The 18,099-nt window shown below is 35.1% G+C and overlaps 1 protein-coding gene across 3 annotated transcripts in view; it reads right to left on the reverse strand.

Annotated features, from left to right (window-relative positions):
- Nucleotides 1–18,099, reverse strand: part of CDH18 (cadherin 18) — a 582,223-nt gene that overhangs the window by 74,349 nt on the left and 489,775 nt on the right. For all 3 annotated transcript variants that reach the window (XM_074899541.1, XM_074899542.1, XM_074899544.1), the window contains one exon: nt 4,253–4,420. In XM_074899541.1, coding sequence (XP_074755642.1) covers nt 4,253–4,420 — 168 coding nt within the window. The remainder of the gene's footprint in view (nt 1–4,252; nt 4,421–18,099) is intronic.

An 18,099-nucleotide genomic window follows, 5' to 3' on the forward strand; every position in this document is an offset into this window, starting at 1 on the left:
CCCACAACCAAAAAAAACCCAACCCAAACCCCAACATTTAAATGTAGAATAATTTCTGGAAATAAATTATTCCTAATACTGCATGGACACTGGATCATTTCTGGACTCATCATCATCACATAAATGACACAATGAACAGGAAACTAGATTACTAGGTATGAACAAAATCTAATTTACAAAGGTGCAGTTGATCACATGGCAGCAATCTTAAGCCAAACCACTTATCAAGTCCTTTTCTTGGTTTGTTTCAAATCTGAGTATTCTGAGGACACACGACTTCTGTAATAATTTTAAATCAATAGTCTCCAACCTCTGTCAAGCTCTGTCCAGTTTCAGGCAAATCTAACAAAAGGGCAGAGGCCTCAAAGACATTAGATCCTACAAGTCTCTTAGCAATTACTGGTTGAATAGAAGATAAAGACCTGCTAAAAGAAAATCAGAGAAAATTCTGCTTTACTCATCTCATTTGGCAGCAGCCAAGAGGTCAATCAGCAGGCAGATAGCTCCATAGGAGCACAGGACAGTCTACAGTGCATGGCAGTGGGGAGTGACAGGATACTGATGGCTACGTATGGAGATCATAGGAACGGCACGTACTAAGTGGAACTGGGGATATGGTAAGGACCATATTAGAGTGTAAATTCCAGAAGAAAATCAACAGCAGATACCTTTGCACTTAATTAACTAATGAGTTATATTAACAAGGTTAGATTGTAGAGACCTTACACAGAACAGGATTTATGTCTACTTCTGGGATGGGAACTTACTTTTTCATAACTAACTGGAGTATTTTCACACAACATTCCTACTTAAACATAGCTGTGTACTTTTCATACAATGACACTGTAAAAAATGAGGCAAAACTAATTATGCATATACATAATTTCACATTATGTCTATATACTGATGTGAAACAATCAAGCCTCAACAATCAAGCCTTATAAAAAATGTTTTAAGCCATGTCTTGTGTTTAAATTCTACTTTATCCTAAAGAAATGAGCTAGATATAGCAAAGAAAAAATACCTACAAATGAGGTATCAGGGAAACCATTTCCTTGTAAAATTAGACTGTACACACAGTAACTACAGATCTACACACTGTCCAGAGTGTAATCATTAGTACCTGATGGACAAAACACGTCAGTGGAAGCATCTGCCTAGTGTGATGATCTTAATGCAATCAGAATCTATTCATCGTAAACAAAGCAAAACATGCACAATCTATTCATCCTAAACAAGACCAGCGAGAATTCATGAAAGAAAACTATACAGAAAATTCTGATGTAACTCAAGGCTGATAACTGTGTCTTCAGTAGATGTAACATTTTCTATCAGATTACTGAAATAAATTTATGACTATGAAATTCCATTAACCAAGTGGATCTGTCAGTGGTAAAACTAACAAGAACTGAGAGATGCCGATTATTGAAAAGCAAAAATCTTCCCATGCAGAGTACTGACTGTCAGCTTACATTAAATAGATAGTTCATTTATGACTGGACTCTCTAAAGAAAGGAAATTTGTGGTGATGAAGAAAAAGAAATCAGTATTGTACAAGATAAACTGAAGTAATTTATATACAAAATGTATTTGACGTTTCAAATTCCTGTGAATTCGTGCTGAATTCACAACCCCTTGCCTACTTCTGAGATATACTACTGTGTTTTGCAAGCAGAATTTTTCAGCTATGTTTCCTATTCCATAGATTATTATTAACATGTATTTCAGAATTGCAACCATCAGACTGATGAAAATATGCAGTAATGTTTCATCGTCTTCTTCATGACTTTTTGATATTTTGGAAAACTGTAGCTCTTTTGTTAGTAATTTATTTGAAAAAAAAGTCAGCTATATTTAGAGTGAGTACAGTAAACACCACAGTAAATTAATTTTAGTAGATATATTTAAAACCTCTAATTCTAAGTTATAAATAGATTTTTGAAGTGTTTCTTTAAGGGAGACAAATCCTGCAAACCTTGCTCCATGCGCATCGCTAATGAACACTAATCTACCAAAGCCAGAAAGGTATGAACTTTTAAATATATAAAATAAAGCTTATTTCTAAATAAAACAAATAATAAAAGCATCAGTCAGATGTGCTTCACAGCATGTTCTCAAGTAAAGTACTCATACATACTCATCTTAGAGTCAGATTCAAAACTCACAAGTATGGTAATGGATAAAAGGAAACTAACCAAAAGAAAGTCTGCAGTTTAGGTGAGGCTCAGCCTGTCCCAAGGGTTATACACTTGATATATGCAGTTTTGGTTAGCACTTCCCTTGAATTCAATTCTGAATGTGACAAGCCTCAATAAGAATCTTTTAGCATTCCATCTATTAAGGAAATTGAAGAGAAATTTAACTGAAAACCATGGCATACAAAGAAAAGAGAAGAAAAATAAGCGATGAAGTTATTTCTATTAGTGCAATACTCATGTATTATTGTAATAGTTTATGACGCTAAGATGGCCTGATTTTAGATCATCTATACTTTCGTTCTGTATTACTAACGTATAGCTAACTTTCCTTTGCAAAGGGTTTAAATGATACTCATTGAAAAGGAGTAAAAAGGTGATGTTACAGTCATAACTGTGGGATGGGAATCCTGTGTAAGGAAAGATAAAGCAAATGTTTGTACTCTACAAGACTTTTTATAGATCAATATTTTCTGTTTAAAATTACAAATGTTAAAATACATTTTTCTGTTTTACTTTGTTAAATAATGAGTTTTCACTAAATGTGAAATGACTTTTGTAGTTTTCAATAGTATTTTTTGCAATCATTAGAATCCCTTAAAATGTATAGAATATAAACTGAACATATTTCTTCCATTTCTGAAAAAATACTAATACAGGTAAAGAAATATATGCACTGACATACAGTTCTGCCTGCCAGTCAGTTTAATATCGAAAACCTTCCATTCAAAATAAAACAGGCTAATTCCTGAAACCTGATATGTAGGGATCTATTTGTCTCAAGTTTGCAGGAAACTTAGGATATTTTTTATACTTTAACTATTTTAGATGTTATATTTGTTCAAAGATATGCCTTACCTTTTGCCTTTCCAATAGTTAGGAAGTATTAAATAGAGTGATGGATGCAATGACAATTCTGTGGAACATAAAACCAAATATACTTTATTTAAGGCTGTGTTTCAAAGGCTTTATGTTTTTATGTGTTTGTGAGAGACAGAAAAAATACTAATATCTTCAACACTTTTAATAAGCCTTCTGACTTCTTGACCAGATTTTACATAATTTGTATTGTTAGGAAGGCTTTTTTTTTTTTTTTTCCCCTGGAGCTTTGTGATCTCCATTATTGTTTGTATATCTTCTCATTCAAACACCTTAATCCATTTCCTGGTGGATGTACCTATAGCTACCAGTCCATTAAGTTCTACAAGGGCTCATGCAATGTCTGAGTCCAGATTAGAATATTCTTATTGTCCTTGAGCCAATCTTCAAAGGAAAGCAGGTTTAACTATGCAATTGCATTCCAGAAGACTTTTAAATAAATTGCTGAGTGAATTCAGAAATCCTACAAGACTCCAGCTGCTGTGTCAGGTCAATGTGCACCAAATGAGTTGGATAGAAATGAAATTCCTATTAGTAGTCATACTAAGATATTCTAAGAGTATTCTAGCATATATGTTTAATATATGCATGTGAGAACATTTGGTTTGACATCAATATAGACAATTCATTTAACTAGGATAAAGGCAGACTCCACCGTAGCATAACGACAGTGTGAAACAGCTTAGGTTTTGTCTATCTGTAATATAAAAAGTGATCTTAAAAGTTCACATGGGTAGAGAGACAGAAATAGAAGAAAAAAATTGATAGATGTATATGAAGGCAGCCGAAGGCATGCTGGATTAAGTCTTTTAATGTGTTACCTTTTGTTGTTGTCTACCATTGGAACAATGTAATTCACTTGTGGGATCAAAATCACACAGTTATTGAAATATATATTCAAAAAGGAATGGAGAATAACCCACATGACCTAAGAGTGTTCCTTTGTCACCCCTCTCACTCTTACTTAGTGTTTAATTAAAAGAAATCTTCACTTGTTTAATTGAAATAAATATTCTAGCTATGCTATCTCTGTGCTTCGTCTGAAAACACTGGAAAACCGAAAACTATTGGTGAACCCAAAGACTTCCCAAGCTGCCTTCTCCCCATGAATTTGAATAGTAATTGGATTTCGCTAACAGCTTCTTTTCGAATCAGTTAAATGCTGAAATTGTACATACTCTGAGGAAACCTGGGTGGATTGTCGTTGACATCAGTGAGTGTGATATTTACAGTTGTTGACCCTGACAGCCCTCCGACCTGCCCAGCCATATCTTTGGCTTGAATGACAACGGAATAATGCTCTCTGGCTTCCCTGTCCATGTTGTGCAAGGCAGTCCTGATGACTCCTGTGATGGAAAGAAAACAAACAAACAAAAGAAAGATCAGGATTAGCTTGTTTGAGCAGAAGGAAAGGTTAAGAATAACCTTTCTTTTCAGGAAAGGTAGAGCATGGCAGAGTTTCTGGAAACGCAAAGCTTTTCTACATTCAAAATAAGATGGCTTTAGTTGTTTGTGTTGTGTATATATATGAAAATATAAAAATATATAAATAAAGCAATGCCAGATGCTGCTAGACAATCAACTTTCTTGAGAATATGAATAAATTAAAATTATACATATTAAACAACTATTATATTAATAATTAATTAATCAAACTTATGTAACATTCCCAGCCAAAAGGTACATTGCCAAAGCTCCAGTTTTCTCATATAACTGTTTAAATAGCTACTTAATGGGAACTCTTTCCCCACTGAAGAAGACACAAATTCCTTTTCAAGAAAAGTTAATTTCTGAATTAAAATGTGACATACTTCCTAAAACTACTCAAACGCTCAACTTTCTTATTCGATAAATCTCAAAAGCCTATACTTTCTTATTTGGTACATTCCAATCATATACATTTATGTTCATAAGTGTTTTACACTTGCAAAGTGAAATATAAGCTATTATTTTTTTCACTACAGTACAGAGAGAACACCAAAACTGAGTGATTATAAAATTCTATTTATTTTTACCCATCAGCATCAGAAATTATTTTAACATGTAGTCAATTACATATGCAGAAGTAAAGATTACAACAAAGGAGGAACAGTCAGCTCTGTGGGCTCAGTTTCAGTTATGGGACATTTTTCACTTATGGTGGTATCTGTAAATTAGTTCTTGCTAATTTCTGTGATCACAGGCTGACAGAAACCTCATGGAGTTCAATAAAAGCAAATGTCAAGTCCTGTGCCAGGGAACCAGTACATACTGTGGACAGACTAGCTTGGAAGCAGCTTTTCAGAAATCACTCTAGGGTGTCCTCAAATTGGACGTGAGTTGGCAATGTGCTATTGCAGCAAAGAAGCTGTCCTGGTTTGAGTGTGTGGCAGAGTTTTTTGGTAGCAGGGGAGGGTGTTACAGCAGTGGTCCCTGTGAGAAGATTCTTGGGGCTTCCCCAGCTCCAGGTCAGAACAATCTTTGCACCAAGGCTGGGCTGCACCTCTGCAATGATGTATGTAAGAAGGGGAAGCTGGGAGGAGTTGTGTGAGTTTTGTGGAGGAGTTTCAAGGAGAACATCTGTGCGAACACTGAGGTCAGCGGAAGAAAGGAGGAGGAGGGTGAGGAGGTGCACCAGAGCAGAGACTCCCCTGTACCCCGTGGTGAGACGGCAGGGCTGCCCCCCGCTGCCGCCCATGGGGGTCATGGTGGAGCAGATACCGATTTGTGGCCTGTGGGGGGCCCCACGCAGGGACAGGTGACTGCGCCCGAAGAAGGCCAGGGCCCTGTGGGAAGGAACCCTTGCTGTTGTAGTTCAGCGCTGCGAGGATTGCAACATGTGCAGGTGACCAACATGCCCATGGGAGGGATTCATGTTGGAGCTGATTTGTGGAAGACTGCCTGCTGTGAGAGGGTGACAGTGACGGAACAGGGGAGGAATGCTAGACATTGCTCCCCCTGAGGTGGAAGAAGCAGCAGGACTGACTGCACCCCCCATTCCCTACCCCCCGTGCCGCTGGAGGGGAATAGGTAGGGATATCGGGAGCAAAGCTGAGCCCAGGAAGAAGGGAGGGATGGGGGGAGGTGTTTTCAAGATGTGGTAATGCTTCTCACAGCCCTACTCTGTTTGTTCTTTTTAGTGTCTGCATTAAGTTTATGTTCTTTTTTCTTCCCTAACAAGTCTGTCTCTTGCCTCCCTTAAAGGATGATGCCATCCCTCCCAGTCCTTATCTCAATTTCTGGGCCTTTTGCTTTCCTCCTTCTCAGCGCTGCAGGGGAAGGGGTAAGTGAGCAGCTGCATGGTACTCAGTTGCCCTCTGAGTTCAAACTATGACACAAGGCCAAGAGCATCTCAGGCTGTATTATGAAAAGTATTGCCAGCAGGTCAAGAGAGGGGATCCTTCTCCTCTGCTGACCACTGGTGAGGCCACATCTGGAGTGCTTGATTCAGTTATTGGCTCACTAGTACATAGAAGATATTGATAGACTGGAGTGAGCTACATAGGAATAAATAAAGGAATATGTGAAATGCAAAATTTATTAAGTTTCAAAAAAACCTAGATTTTTAACATACTTGGTTTTGGACTTTTAAACTGAGTGGCTGTAAACAACCAGTAAGCAAATACACCACAGCAAGACCAGATGTTGCTTCTGGGTAAATTTTAAACATAATAGCTATTAAGAGAAAGCAATTCAAGTTTGTTTGCCTTGTTCTTCTAGACAACTTGCTGTACAGCATGATTCTCAAGGTTTTTATTCCCACAGTCTCAGATGATGAAAAAAGTGATTTCCAGAACACTAATTTTCTAGTACTTTAAAATCACTTTCTTTGCATTTCTTCAATAAAACCATTTAACCATTATTACATATGAAATGGAAATTTGATGTAGCTTATACCATTGCTTCCATTCTATGCTGAAAACAAATCAGACATAAATAAATAGAAGTATCCACAAAAAATAATATTTTAAAGTATCAATGAAGATTAAGAATGATTTAATCAGAAGCATAGATTCTGAACAAGCTGGCTAAAACTAGTATACCAGTCTGTTTTAGCTCATCAGTGTTCTTTACATCAAAATGATAGATATCTTTTTACACAATTTTCATCATGATATACCAGAATTAATTACAATTTATACATACTATTAACCACAACTTATACATACTATAACAGAAAGTCATGGAGACATTTGGATAAAAGGAACTTATATAACTTAAATACGCAGCTTCATCAAGATGTGGTTCACAAAATCTGATACAACTGTTCTGAAAATTCATTTTACAGAAGAATAGGAAGATAGAAAAGTATTAAAATTAAAAATGTTTTGCTTTAACATTTTTCAAATAAACAGTTTCAGTACTTGACATTGAAACTGAATTTATTGGAACATTTAATGATTATGTATATGCATGGAGATAGTATGGGATTTTTTAAAAAAAAATCCTTTCATTTCAATTTGAAAAAGACCGTATTTTACATAGTGGAACATCTGTACAATCCTCACAAATACACTAGTCATGTACATTTTTAAACTAATTTAAACAAACAGAAATTCCTCTGAATTACAATTACTTTCCTCTTCGTTTTTGCTTCCAGGGGTATGGTACTGAATCAATGCTTGTAGACAGTTAATAAGTATTTGTGGATGAATAATCATTTGATCTCTTCTACTTGCATCATATTCTTTTCTGAAAACTGAGTAAATGAAAATAGGCAAGTTTCTACTTTCAAAAACTTGTGTCCAAAGTTTAGAATAAGAAAACTGGTTTTAAGCTTGGGATATGCTGAAGGACAGGAGATAAGGGAAGATTTAGTTCTCTCTGATTTCTTGGTTGCATATACACACATACATCCTAAAATTGTATCATTGGTATGAGGTATGTAACTACCATGAGGACCCTAATGGTCTATCCTTGTCACTAACAGCTCCAACAACTCTTCTGGCACTACAGCACCAAAACCATACATAATTTCAAATTTCTCTAATGACCCAAAAAGGTGTAAGGAGCCTTTGGTTTCTTTTCCCAATGAGATAATATGGAGTGTTCCAGCAGTTCCTTTTAAAGCAGGAATTGCCCCTGAGTATCTTCAGTACACTTGGCAGGTGCTCCTATACATCCCACAAGAAGACAGGAAGTTCATATTAAGGAAGATAACTCCTTGTCTAAAACAGTGAGGAAATAAACTGAAAAAGAAAACTGTCACAGGATTTTCAAATTTAAGCACGGCCTTAATTTTGCCTCCTGTTTGTTAGGCAGCACTGTGACCCTGTTAACTGAGTACTTTTCAGCTATGTTTCCAATATTTATTCATCTTTACTAAAAAAGGAAAACAACAAAAAAAACCCAAGTTGTAGACATCATTATGGGGACACCCCAACCTGTTTCTGGTATTAAGACTTTTTACAAAAGTTTGACTGCTCTGTCAAAAATCACGTACAACATGTGGAGGTTTAGATCTATTGAAATGGAGTTGAAAAGGTGTCACATCCCAATTTCTCGGGATGACAACTCAGTTTCACCAATTCCCAGGTCAGGATTAAGGTGAAACGACACCAAGGATTCTTCAATTCAAAAACCTCAATTTTCATTCGCTCACAACAGATGTTTGGCATGAAACTTTGTCAGTAATGTTTGCAACCTCTGCAACAGGCATTAAACTTACACTGACTAGAGGCAGATCTTATAACATACCCCAATAAGCCTTGAACATGCCCAAACAAGCCTTCCCTCATATGCTGGCATACAGAATAAGAATGGGAGCGAAAAGGGGAGAAAGAGAGGAAAATGAGAGCGAGAGACATAAACAAAAAAGGAAAATTTCACCAGTCCTTGTTCCAGCATTGGTCCAGACAGACTAGGGGTCCAGCTCCGGAGGGGCGCAGCCACACTGGGGCTCTGACTTGTGTCCTTTTATAATTCATTGCCTCTCCTTCAGGAGAGGACTTGGACTCATTGGGCTAATTAGGCATCATGCACAGTTTCTGCTTCTAGAATTCTTCTTGATTTTGCTACATGTGCAGTTTGTACCTTCAGATTCTTCTGGAAATAAGTCAATGGGCTTGGGGGTCGTTGGGGAGTTACTTCTCCTCTTTGCATGTGTGATCATTGTTTCACCTTTCCTTTTGACACATGCATTGTAGAAATGGCTTCTCTATTGGCTTTTCACAGAGTTGTTCAGGATAGGGAAGTTCAGACTCTGAAAAGCACAGTCCCACCTCTACAGGACCCCCTCCTCTTGCTGCACCTCCCTGCCATCACCTACACAGCCCCGGCATTTCCATATAAACAATTTCCTTTGACAAAGTTCTTTATCGAATGGTTGAGACATTAACTGTGGTTTCACTGGACTGTCACAGAGGGCACAGCTCTGGACCTGTGGCCTGCTGAGTTTAGTCACAATTATTTCTATCTTAAAATTATGTGAGATGTGTTTTCCCATGTGGCAAACTCTCCTAGAACACTTTCTTCTAACTTCTTGCCTAAATTTATTTAAACCTCTAATCACACCACTTTTTTTTTTTTTTATATATATATTCTCTGAAAACTTCTAGTCTTGGAAAGCACATTTTCCAATTTGAATTTTAATTCCTTGACCATGGATGACCAGAAACCTACTTACATTCCATATGAGATTTTATCACCACCTTTTCTAATTACAACTTTTTTTTTTTTTTTCCAGATGCATCACACTGGTGATTCTTCTATGATTGGCTAATATACCCAGGACATCTCCTCCAGTTACACTTTCAAATTAATGAGACCACAGTTACTGTACAATCATAGAATAACTTACGTTGGAAGGGAAACATAAGGATCATCAAGTCCAACTGCCTGTATCTCACAGGACTAACTAAAAGTAAACAATATGACTAAAAGCATCATCCAGATAGCTTTATAATTAGTCCTGCAACATAGACTTTGTTATATAATACTGGTAAATTTCATTATGCTCTTCCTACTCTTGTCCTCAAAGACATAAACTTCTTCCTCTGTCCGGAAAATTCCTCACAAATTCTTGTAATAAGCAAATTTCTTCATGATAGTTCTGCATTTATCCTCAGAACATCAGACCAAAACTGACCAAGAACATTGAGTTGAAAGATTGATATGTATACCACTGTGGATAGCTCCTTTTCTTTCCTTTTCCCTAATGCCTCTAGATTTGAGAAAGCCCTAAAAAATAAGTTTATTTTTAATGTTTTACTTCCTTCTCCACTCAGGCTTTCTGAATTCATTCCTGATACTGAACTGCAGTCAATTTTTGTTGTTGTTGTTTTTTTCAAGTTTTCTTTAAGATACTCTATCTCTGTGGCATCTGACAATGTGTTATGTTGTCATTTTTAGAATTCTGTGAAGATCCATTTTACTTGCATGTAAGAAGAGCTACAACAGAAGGCTCAACTGTAACTGAGACAGTAAAAATTAAGACTTTTTCATTCAATTGCACATAATTATTAAGAAAATATCTGCCACAGTCAAGTGCCTACCTATGGATTTACCGAAGTACTTAACTATGTACTTACTTGACAGTCTGGTTGTAATTGAAGTAATTTCTCTTATTACTTATACAAAGTAAGAACTTATTTTAGTAACCACCGCAACTTTATCTTACAGCCTACTCCTGCATGATGTGAGAATGGAACTTTCCCAGAATAAACCATGGTTTGTTTTAACATTTGAGCTCAAAGGTTTTCAATCTAGTGGGGGAAAAAAAACAAAAACAAAAACAACAAAACAAAACAACTCCACTTTAATTACACTAGTTTGTCATGGTTAAGTTAACATTTTTTGTCTGGAAAATTTCTATTCTATTGTTGGATCCTGAGCCTGGACACTAAAGATTTTATGAAGGGCCAGTAGGTCATAGTAGATTCCCCATATTCTAGTTTCTTATATATCTGTCTTGACAGGATCACAACAACTAAATGATTTACTATAATTTTAATTATTTATTTAATAACTAATTAAATGTATGATTTTACTAATTACTGAGGGAAGTGAACTGTTGCAGATAGGAATTTCATTAACTTTATTTTTACTTTGTGAATAAAAGCTCTAATTTTATCAATGCTTTGCTTTAGGATATGTAGTTAGGTTACTTTTTTTGTAGTTTAGAGTTCTGAATATATTGTATACATTAAAATATATTTCAAAATCTATTATTATTCTACCTCAAAAGAGTTAGACACATCTTATTTTAACAGGAATAAGAACAGTTTTTATGGGTTTTGCATTTTAAGACAAATGCTGAGCATGTACAAGTCAGCAGATGCATTTCTTTCTTCTTAAAGCTTAAAAATAAACTTCAAATTTAAAACTCCCAGTAGACTTTAACTTGTATTTGTGATATAGTTAAAATTGTAACTGTAAACAAAATGCACAATATGAAGATTATGTTCAACATTCTGAATGCTTACATAACATAGATGTTTTTAATCTAGGCCTTCAAGTCAGATCTGCTTTATATAAGTAACATTATATATTTTGTTCCCTTACAGGGACATCACTAGACACTTCATGGCTAAAAGGCAAAGCACTACAGAGATGACAATTAGTAGTAAATTTTCTTCTATGGTCATGATTATAGTACTGAAAGACACTATGCCCTTTCTTAACTATCAATGAAATAAAATACAAGAATCTACCATTGAAAGACTACTGCTGTAATACAATAGAAATCACTGAAAAATAAGTACATTTTTAGAAGAAAATAGCTTTTTTTAAATAAGTAGGTTAGAATAGTGTTCATTTGGTATTAAAAGAAGGAGGGGATTAACGAGACTGTTTATATTGCAGTGGATAAACCTAAGTGGAAAAAAAATCTCTTCAATTTACTATTAGTTAATAAAGCCTTCTCAAAAATCTCAATGAGTAATAGCTTCAATTTATAAAATGAAAAAGTCTTGTGCCGAAGCCTCCTGAATCTGAAGAAATCTTCACTGCCTGAGTGGAAATACACCAATTTATGTGACAATTGTATGGATGCCAAAGGTAATCTTAGCATCTTTCACTGTTTTCAGACTGCAAAGCATATTCAAGTGAATTAATTTAAGAATTTGCTGCCATGCTGCCTCCCAGAAAGCAGACAAGAAACTTTAATCTGCCATATGCAATCAAAGGAGTATCTCTTACAGAAATATCACAAGTGTCCACCTTATTTGAGCAGGAAGCTGTCATTTGTTCTCTTGCCAGTAGTTAAAGCATATGTATATGGATGCCAGGTTTGCCAACTCCATTTCAGTTAGTATGGTTCACAGTTTTTTAAAGTACCTTTCTCTCAGTCTCCTGAAGGCTGGTTTAATCGGCAGGATATTATTATCAGGGATTTTTTCCACTGAAGTGTTGTACTCGTTCCATTGTCTTCAGATTGCTGCAACTTTAAAACCACTATGCTATGGAACAGATATTTTCTAGATTTGTTGGTATACTCCACGGTGATTGTTGTCATTCCTGTAAACTTCAACTTTTCACTTTGGCCTAGATATCTGCATCAAACTTTTCAGGTAATTTAGCATTTAAACAAAACTAAGGTTTTTTTGGTGCAGATCTCATTATCTAATTACAACCCACATTGTTTCAACAAACCTGTGTCCAGTGTGGCTCTATATAGCTGTAAAGTTACAGGTGTCTTTTCATTTATTCTTTTGAGTTGTACAGACATGGTTCTACTGTCTGAGGACCACTGTGCAGGTTGGGCCATCAACCTGACTTTACATGCACAACTCTAGTGGTATCTGGCAGGCTACATAGCTGTAACTTGAACTACTGTGTATATTTTAATTTATTTTTTTATGTTTAAAACTAGCACAGAAATGTTAATCATGGTCAGTAGAAAAGTTGTTGGATTGTAGCACAGACAGGATGGAAATATATTTTAGCAGAAATGTAACAGAATAAGTTGCTGCTGTCATAGTAACAATAAAGTAAAATACAGAGTAAGTAGATTAAGCTGGGTCCAGTAAGACATACAGCATCGATTCTTCAAGTATTTTCTAGTCAAAGGAAACCATCTTACATAACCATCTACACAAAACAAGCATTAACTGGATTGTAGGAAAACAAGTGGTCTTCAGCTTCCAAAAATATTTTCAGATGGTCTAGAAGAAGCCAGCGGGGGCACAACCACCGCTTGGCAGATTGAGAGGTGGGTAGTAGAGTCACTGGAAACCAGAAACTTGGCTGTTTCTTTTTCTATTTAATAAAGCAATAATTTTTTTTTCCCCAAACACATTACATGGCGTAACACCTAATTAGGTACAGTGTTTGTAATCATTCAAATCATCAAAATTTAGACTTTTAAAGCAACAATCCTCACCTTGGAAATACATATATCTCAGATTTTCAGTATAGTTTATGTAATTTGATGCATCCACAGTTAAAATAAATTCTTTGAAAATACTAAGATATTCAAGCTTAATGGTGAATTCCTCATCTAATGGATTCACTCTTAATAGCCAGATGGGACTACCAGACCTCCCATAGAATTCAGACCATTAACTGAAGTAGCACTGTACTGAACCTAGCAGTTTGATTTTGGCTAAAGCACATCTTCCTGAAAGCATGTAATTTTGAACTGGCATGATCAAGAGGTAGAAAATACCACCTATTTCCTTCACTGAATATTCCAGTTGTTAATCACAAAGTCAAAGGTCTGCCCTTTATTTGGTAGTATGCACTTTCAGTTTCAAACCATTGACTCTTGTTGCCCTCAGACCATTAGTTTTGAGTATTTCTCCTTGTAAAGGTACTGCTATAATCTCATGAAGGTAACCTTTCTGATAAACTAAATATTAAAAACCTCTCACTCTAAAGCCTTTTCTCCCACTCAGTGTTATTTGCTCTTTTAATCTTTCCAAAATTTTGTAAAACTACAGACAAATAAAATCAACATTGTTATTTCAGTAATGCTACACCCCTCAATAACAACCTCTGATGTAAATTTAACTTTCCTAATCTTTTTACAATATATAAATAATCTACTTAAGGGCTGTTTGGGTTTTTTTGTTTGGTTGTTTTTTGGGGGTTTTTTAGCTGATTACTGCTTTGGAAACCCATTTTGAGCTGCTGTACTCTTAGTTTACATAATCATGGTTCTACTAGATACAGTCCCACCCTCCTCAGTTCTAAGTGTAGGACTGTGCATTTATTGAGTTTATTGTTGCATTTATGTATTGAGTGGAACAATCGTTATCAAACGATCTGGATTATTTTAACAGAATGCACTGTTCTCATTTTTATTCATCATTCTGCCATTTTTATTTCACCCCAAAATTTTATCAGTAGTAGCCTTATGTTTACGTTTAATCCACACAGAAAGAAGCTGAATAGAGCTGGTCCTACACTAATCCCTGTACAGCCCTAGTGGAACCTCTTCCTTTAATGATGCCAGTTCATAGCCATTTAATGGAATTTGTTGCTACTACTTATTGCTATCTAACGAGAATGGCATGTGACATAGCAGTTTTCTATTTCAATATAACTTGCCATTTCATAAAACAAAGAAATTGTGTTTATTTACCATGACCTATTTTCCAGAAAAACACATGGAAAGGCATTATTGCTATTTCTACTTTTTTTTTTTTTACTGGCTAAATTCTTTCTCAGCACCTCTATTTTTATTTATTTTTTGCCTAAATTTGCCAGCCTCATGTTACAGATTTCATTTTGCTTGGTCTTTCAGAAAACTGACACACATTTACTTTCCGCAAATTTCCTTAACTAATTCTTTATTGAAGGAGAATCTATTACGCTCCCTAGTTTTGGGACTGGATAATAATTACAGTTCTCCATTAATCTAATCCTGTTCCTAGAAGAGTCAACATTTCAGGGTGAAAAATAGGAAAATTCTGCCAATTTTTTTGATGGGCAGATTCTAAAAAGAGTTCACAAATGGGCTAATTCCTCCATTTTCAGAAATAGTTTATCAATAAGTGATGTGCTGAAAATGTGCAAGTTGTTTCTTTTGAAGTATAAATTGTACATGAATTCCTATGAATTTTCAGACAGTAAAACAGACTTAAACATTCTTTCAAGCAAATCTCCTATCTGACTGGTTTTGACCTCTCCTAAAATTGCTTCCCCATTATTGAAGATTTTATTTTATTCCACAGAAAACTGTTGGAGATGAGGTATGGAGAAGTACTTAAGAAAGACTTAAAGACATACTTTGATTTGAATAAAAATATTCTGTCTAATAGCAACATGCCACTATATACTAGTTCCCTGCATAAGTGTACATGATGAAATAATTTAATTTATAGCAGAAGACACTTCAGTGGCTTTACACTGACTCGTGATTTCCTTGGAACTGAATCTGAATTAGTGGCATTGCTATAGTTCTGAAGAAACATATGGCTAGGAGTAAAAAGAGCTAAATGGTCAGTTTTTCAATACAGTGGTCAAACTCTAATGTGTTCCCATTAATGCAGTAGGCATGTGCCACAGGCAAAGCAACATGAGGCAAGCCTGCAGAAGTATGATGTTATTGCTGTGTTGAAAATTTCTTTTTCTTTTTTGTCAATTCAGTTAATAATGTATTTAAAAGACAAAGAAGTATCTGTACCCTAATTGGGGGGGGGGGGGGGGGGGGGGGGGGACAGACAGGGGGAAGATAATTGTTTGCTCAAAGCTGGTAACAAGAGACTTCTGGTTGTATAATGAAATACTTAAAGTATTATGTCCAAGATAGCTATGAAACATACCTAGATAGAGATATACATGTCTAACAGATAACTTAATGCTGCTTAAATATTGAGGATTCTTCATAAAAGGTTACTAGTCAGGTAGGCAAGCAGAGGAACCAAGCAAATGATGTGCGTGTGAAGATAAGGCAAGAGCAAAGAATGCTGGAATGGAGGAAATTACTCATCAAGTGTGATTTCTTTTCAGCTACAAAGTTCTTACAGGTGTATTTAAACCTCGGTGAGAAGGGACAACCTTATGACACGAGATGAACAAAACAAGTAAAAACGGAATGCATTCTGTAACCTCTGAACATAGCAGATGGGATTTAAGTACAGGAATCTTCTCAAAGGAAATCTCATTTGACGACAAAGAGCTTAAAACTATCTGAAAACTACTTATATTCACAAGCTTGGAAATACTCCTCTCTTAAAATAGAAAAAGTATTGACTGCCAGTATTAAACATTGCTTCTTGTAATGTCACTTACATTCTGGCCTACATAAAAATGTATTTAATCTATAGCTTGATTGAAGATGACAAAAGAACAGACAGTTGAAGGTTAAAGCTACTAATATTTCACTCATAATCCAAAGCTCCTTATTACTTCCTTCATAATGAAAAGGAAAATAAAAATGGAGCCAAAGACTTGACTTCGTATTTCTCATCCACTATTATTAAATTAGACTTTCATGTAAATCATTGTTTTTGTCTTTAATAAGTATATGATAATGTATCTAAATAATTAGGGATCATTAACATAGTTGTCTATTATGTTGAATATACTGTGGCTTCTTTTCAAATTAGATCACCTTGATAAGAGGAACAAGAAGAGAGACAATGACTATAGGCATGACAAAAAACCCTTTCAAATAGGGTCAAAACAGTGTCTGGCTAATTAAAAAAAAATGAATGCAATATACAATGTTGAAAAGATTCCACATTTGGACAAATTTTTTGTGCTAATTTAATTACAACTGACAGACAAGGTTGAGACATATAATTCAGATTATGTTAGTAAGAAAGCTTGCTTAGCCAACAGACCAAGCATTTACATGATTGCTGTGTTCTTTTCTCCCTGTGATATTTATTACATACCCATGAGCATTCCACTTGACTGTAATGCTTGACCCATGCATAACACATTAAGGACCTTATAGCAGTATAGCATAACTTGTAATTGTTATGTCATTCAGATCATAACCTTAGTCAGCAGTTAAGTATGCTTATTTGTAAAGTGCAAATGAAATACAATGAAATTGGTGTTAATAAGAAAATCTGAAACACTTTTTCCATGTATCATAGGTACTTGAATTACAATGAAACCATTTCTGCTTGATGTCTTACAATACTGGCCATGCAAGTTAAAGTCTATTCAAAGCAAATTCAACAATTAGCAAAATACGATCAGCAAAAATTCTTCATTTTACAAAGTGATCTAGTGTTAGATTTAGTATATCTGAGCATAAATTTATATATGTATATGTTACAACAACTACCTTATAAATATGATTGATTTCCTTACAGGTTCTTGAAAGGAAAATCCTAGAAACAAAATATTATTGCAGTGTTTTCTGGGAAAAAACAAACAAACTAACAAAAAAACCCCAACAAAACAACCAATAACCAACCAACAAACAACAAGAAAAATTTATACACTCATTGAATGGTACTTGTAAAAAGTCCCAATCTATTCACACAATGAAAAATATTAGTTCAACCTCTGCATAGGAAAAAAAAAAAAAAAAAAAAAAGTCTTAGAACTGCACTCTGGATAACCAGAACACTGACTAAGGAACCACAGTACACAAATAGATATTTTTAAATGCTGAAAATGCATCTGTGATATCATTAAGTATATAGCAGTTTTCATAACTTTCTGACACAAACAGAGAAGATAATAAAGTTTAAAGAAATTCTACAGTAAAATTTCTGATATGTGTGTCCAAAAATGTTATTTTCTTTCTTGGACCCAACACCCACAAAATCTTTGTCTGTTAGGTGACATAATAGGTGGCTATTGACTTCTGTTAGGATACAATCAGGAATTATTGACCTGAGTTAAATATTGATCTAGTCAGAGAAAAGATAAATCTCTAACTAGAGGTACAATAAATCTTACAGTTGGCTGAAAACAGAAGTCTGTGTTGTCCCATTGTTACAGATGCACTGCTATCAAGCAAATGACTACTGAATTAGTGAAGTGGTGTAGCTTGTTGAAAAGAGGCACCCTCACACTACAATAAATCAAAAGCATCACTATCAGGTCACACAAAGCATATAATATGACCATTCCATGACAGGACACAAGTTTATAAAGTGATTTCTTTTTTTGATTTGATTGAATATATTATTCTCCA

This window comes from Athene noctua, chromosome 2 (assembly GCF_965140245.1).
Source record: "Athene noctua chromosome 2, bAthNoc1.hap1.1, whole genome shotgun sequence".
In the NCBI taxonomy this organism is placed as follows: Eukaryota; Metazoa; Chordata; class Aves; order Strigiformes; family Strigidae; genus Athene; species Athene noctua.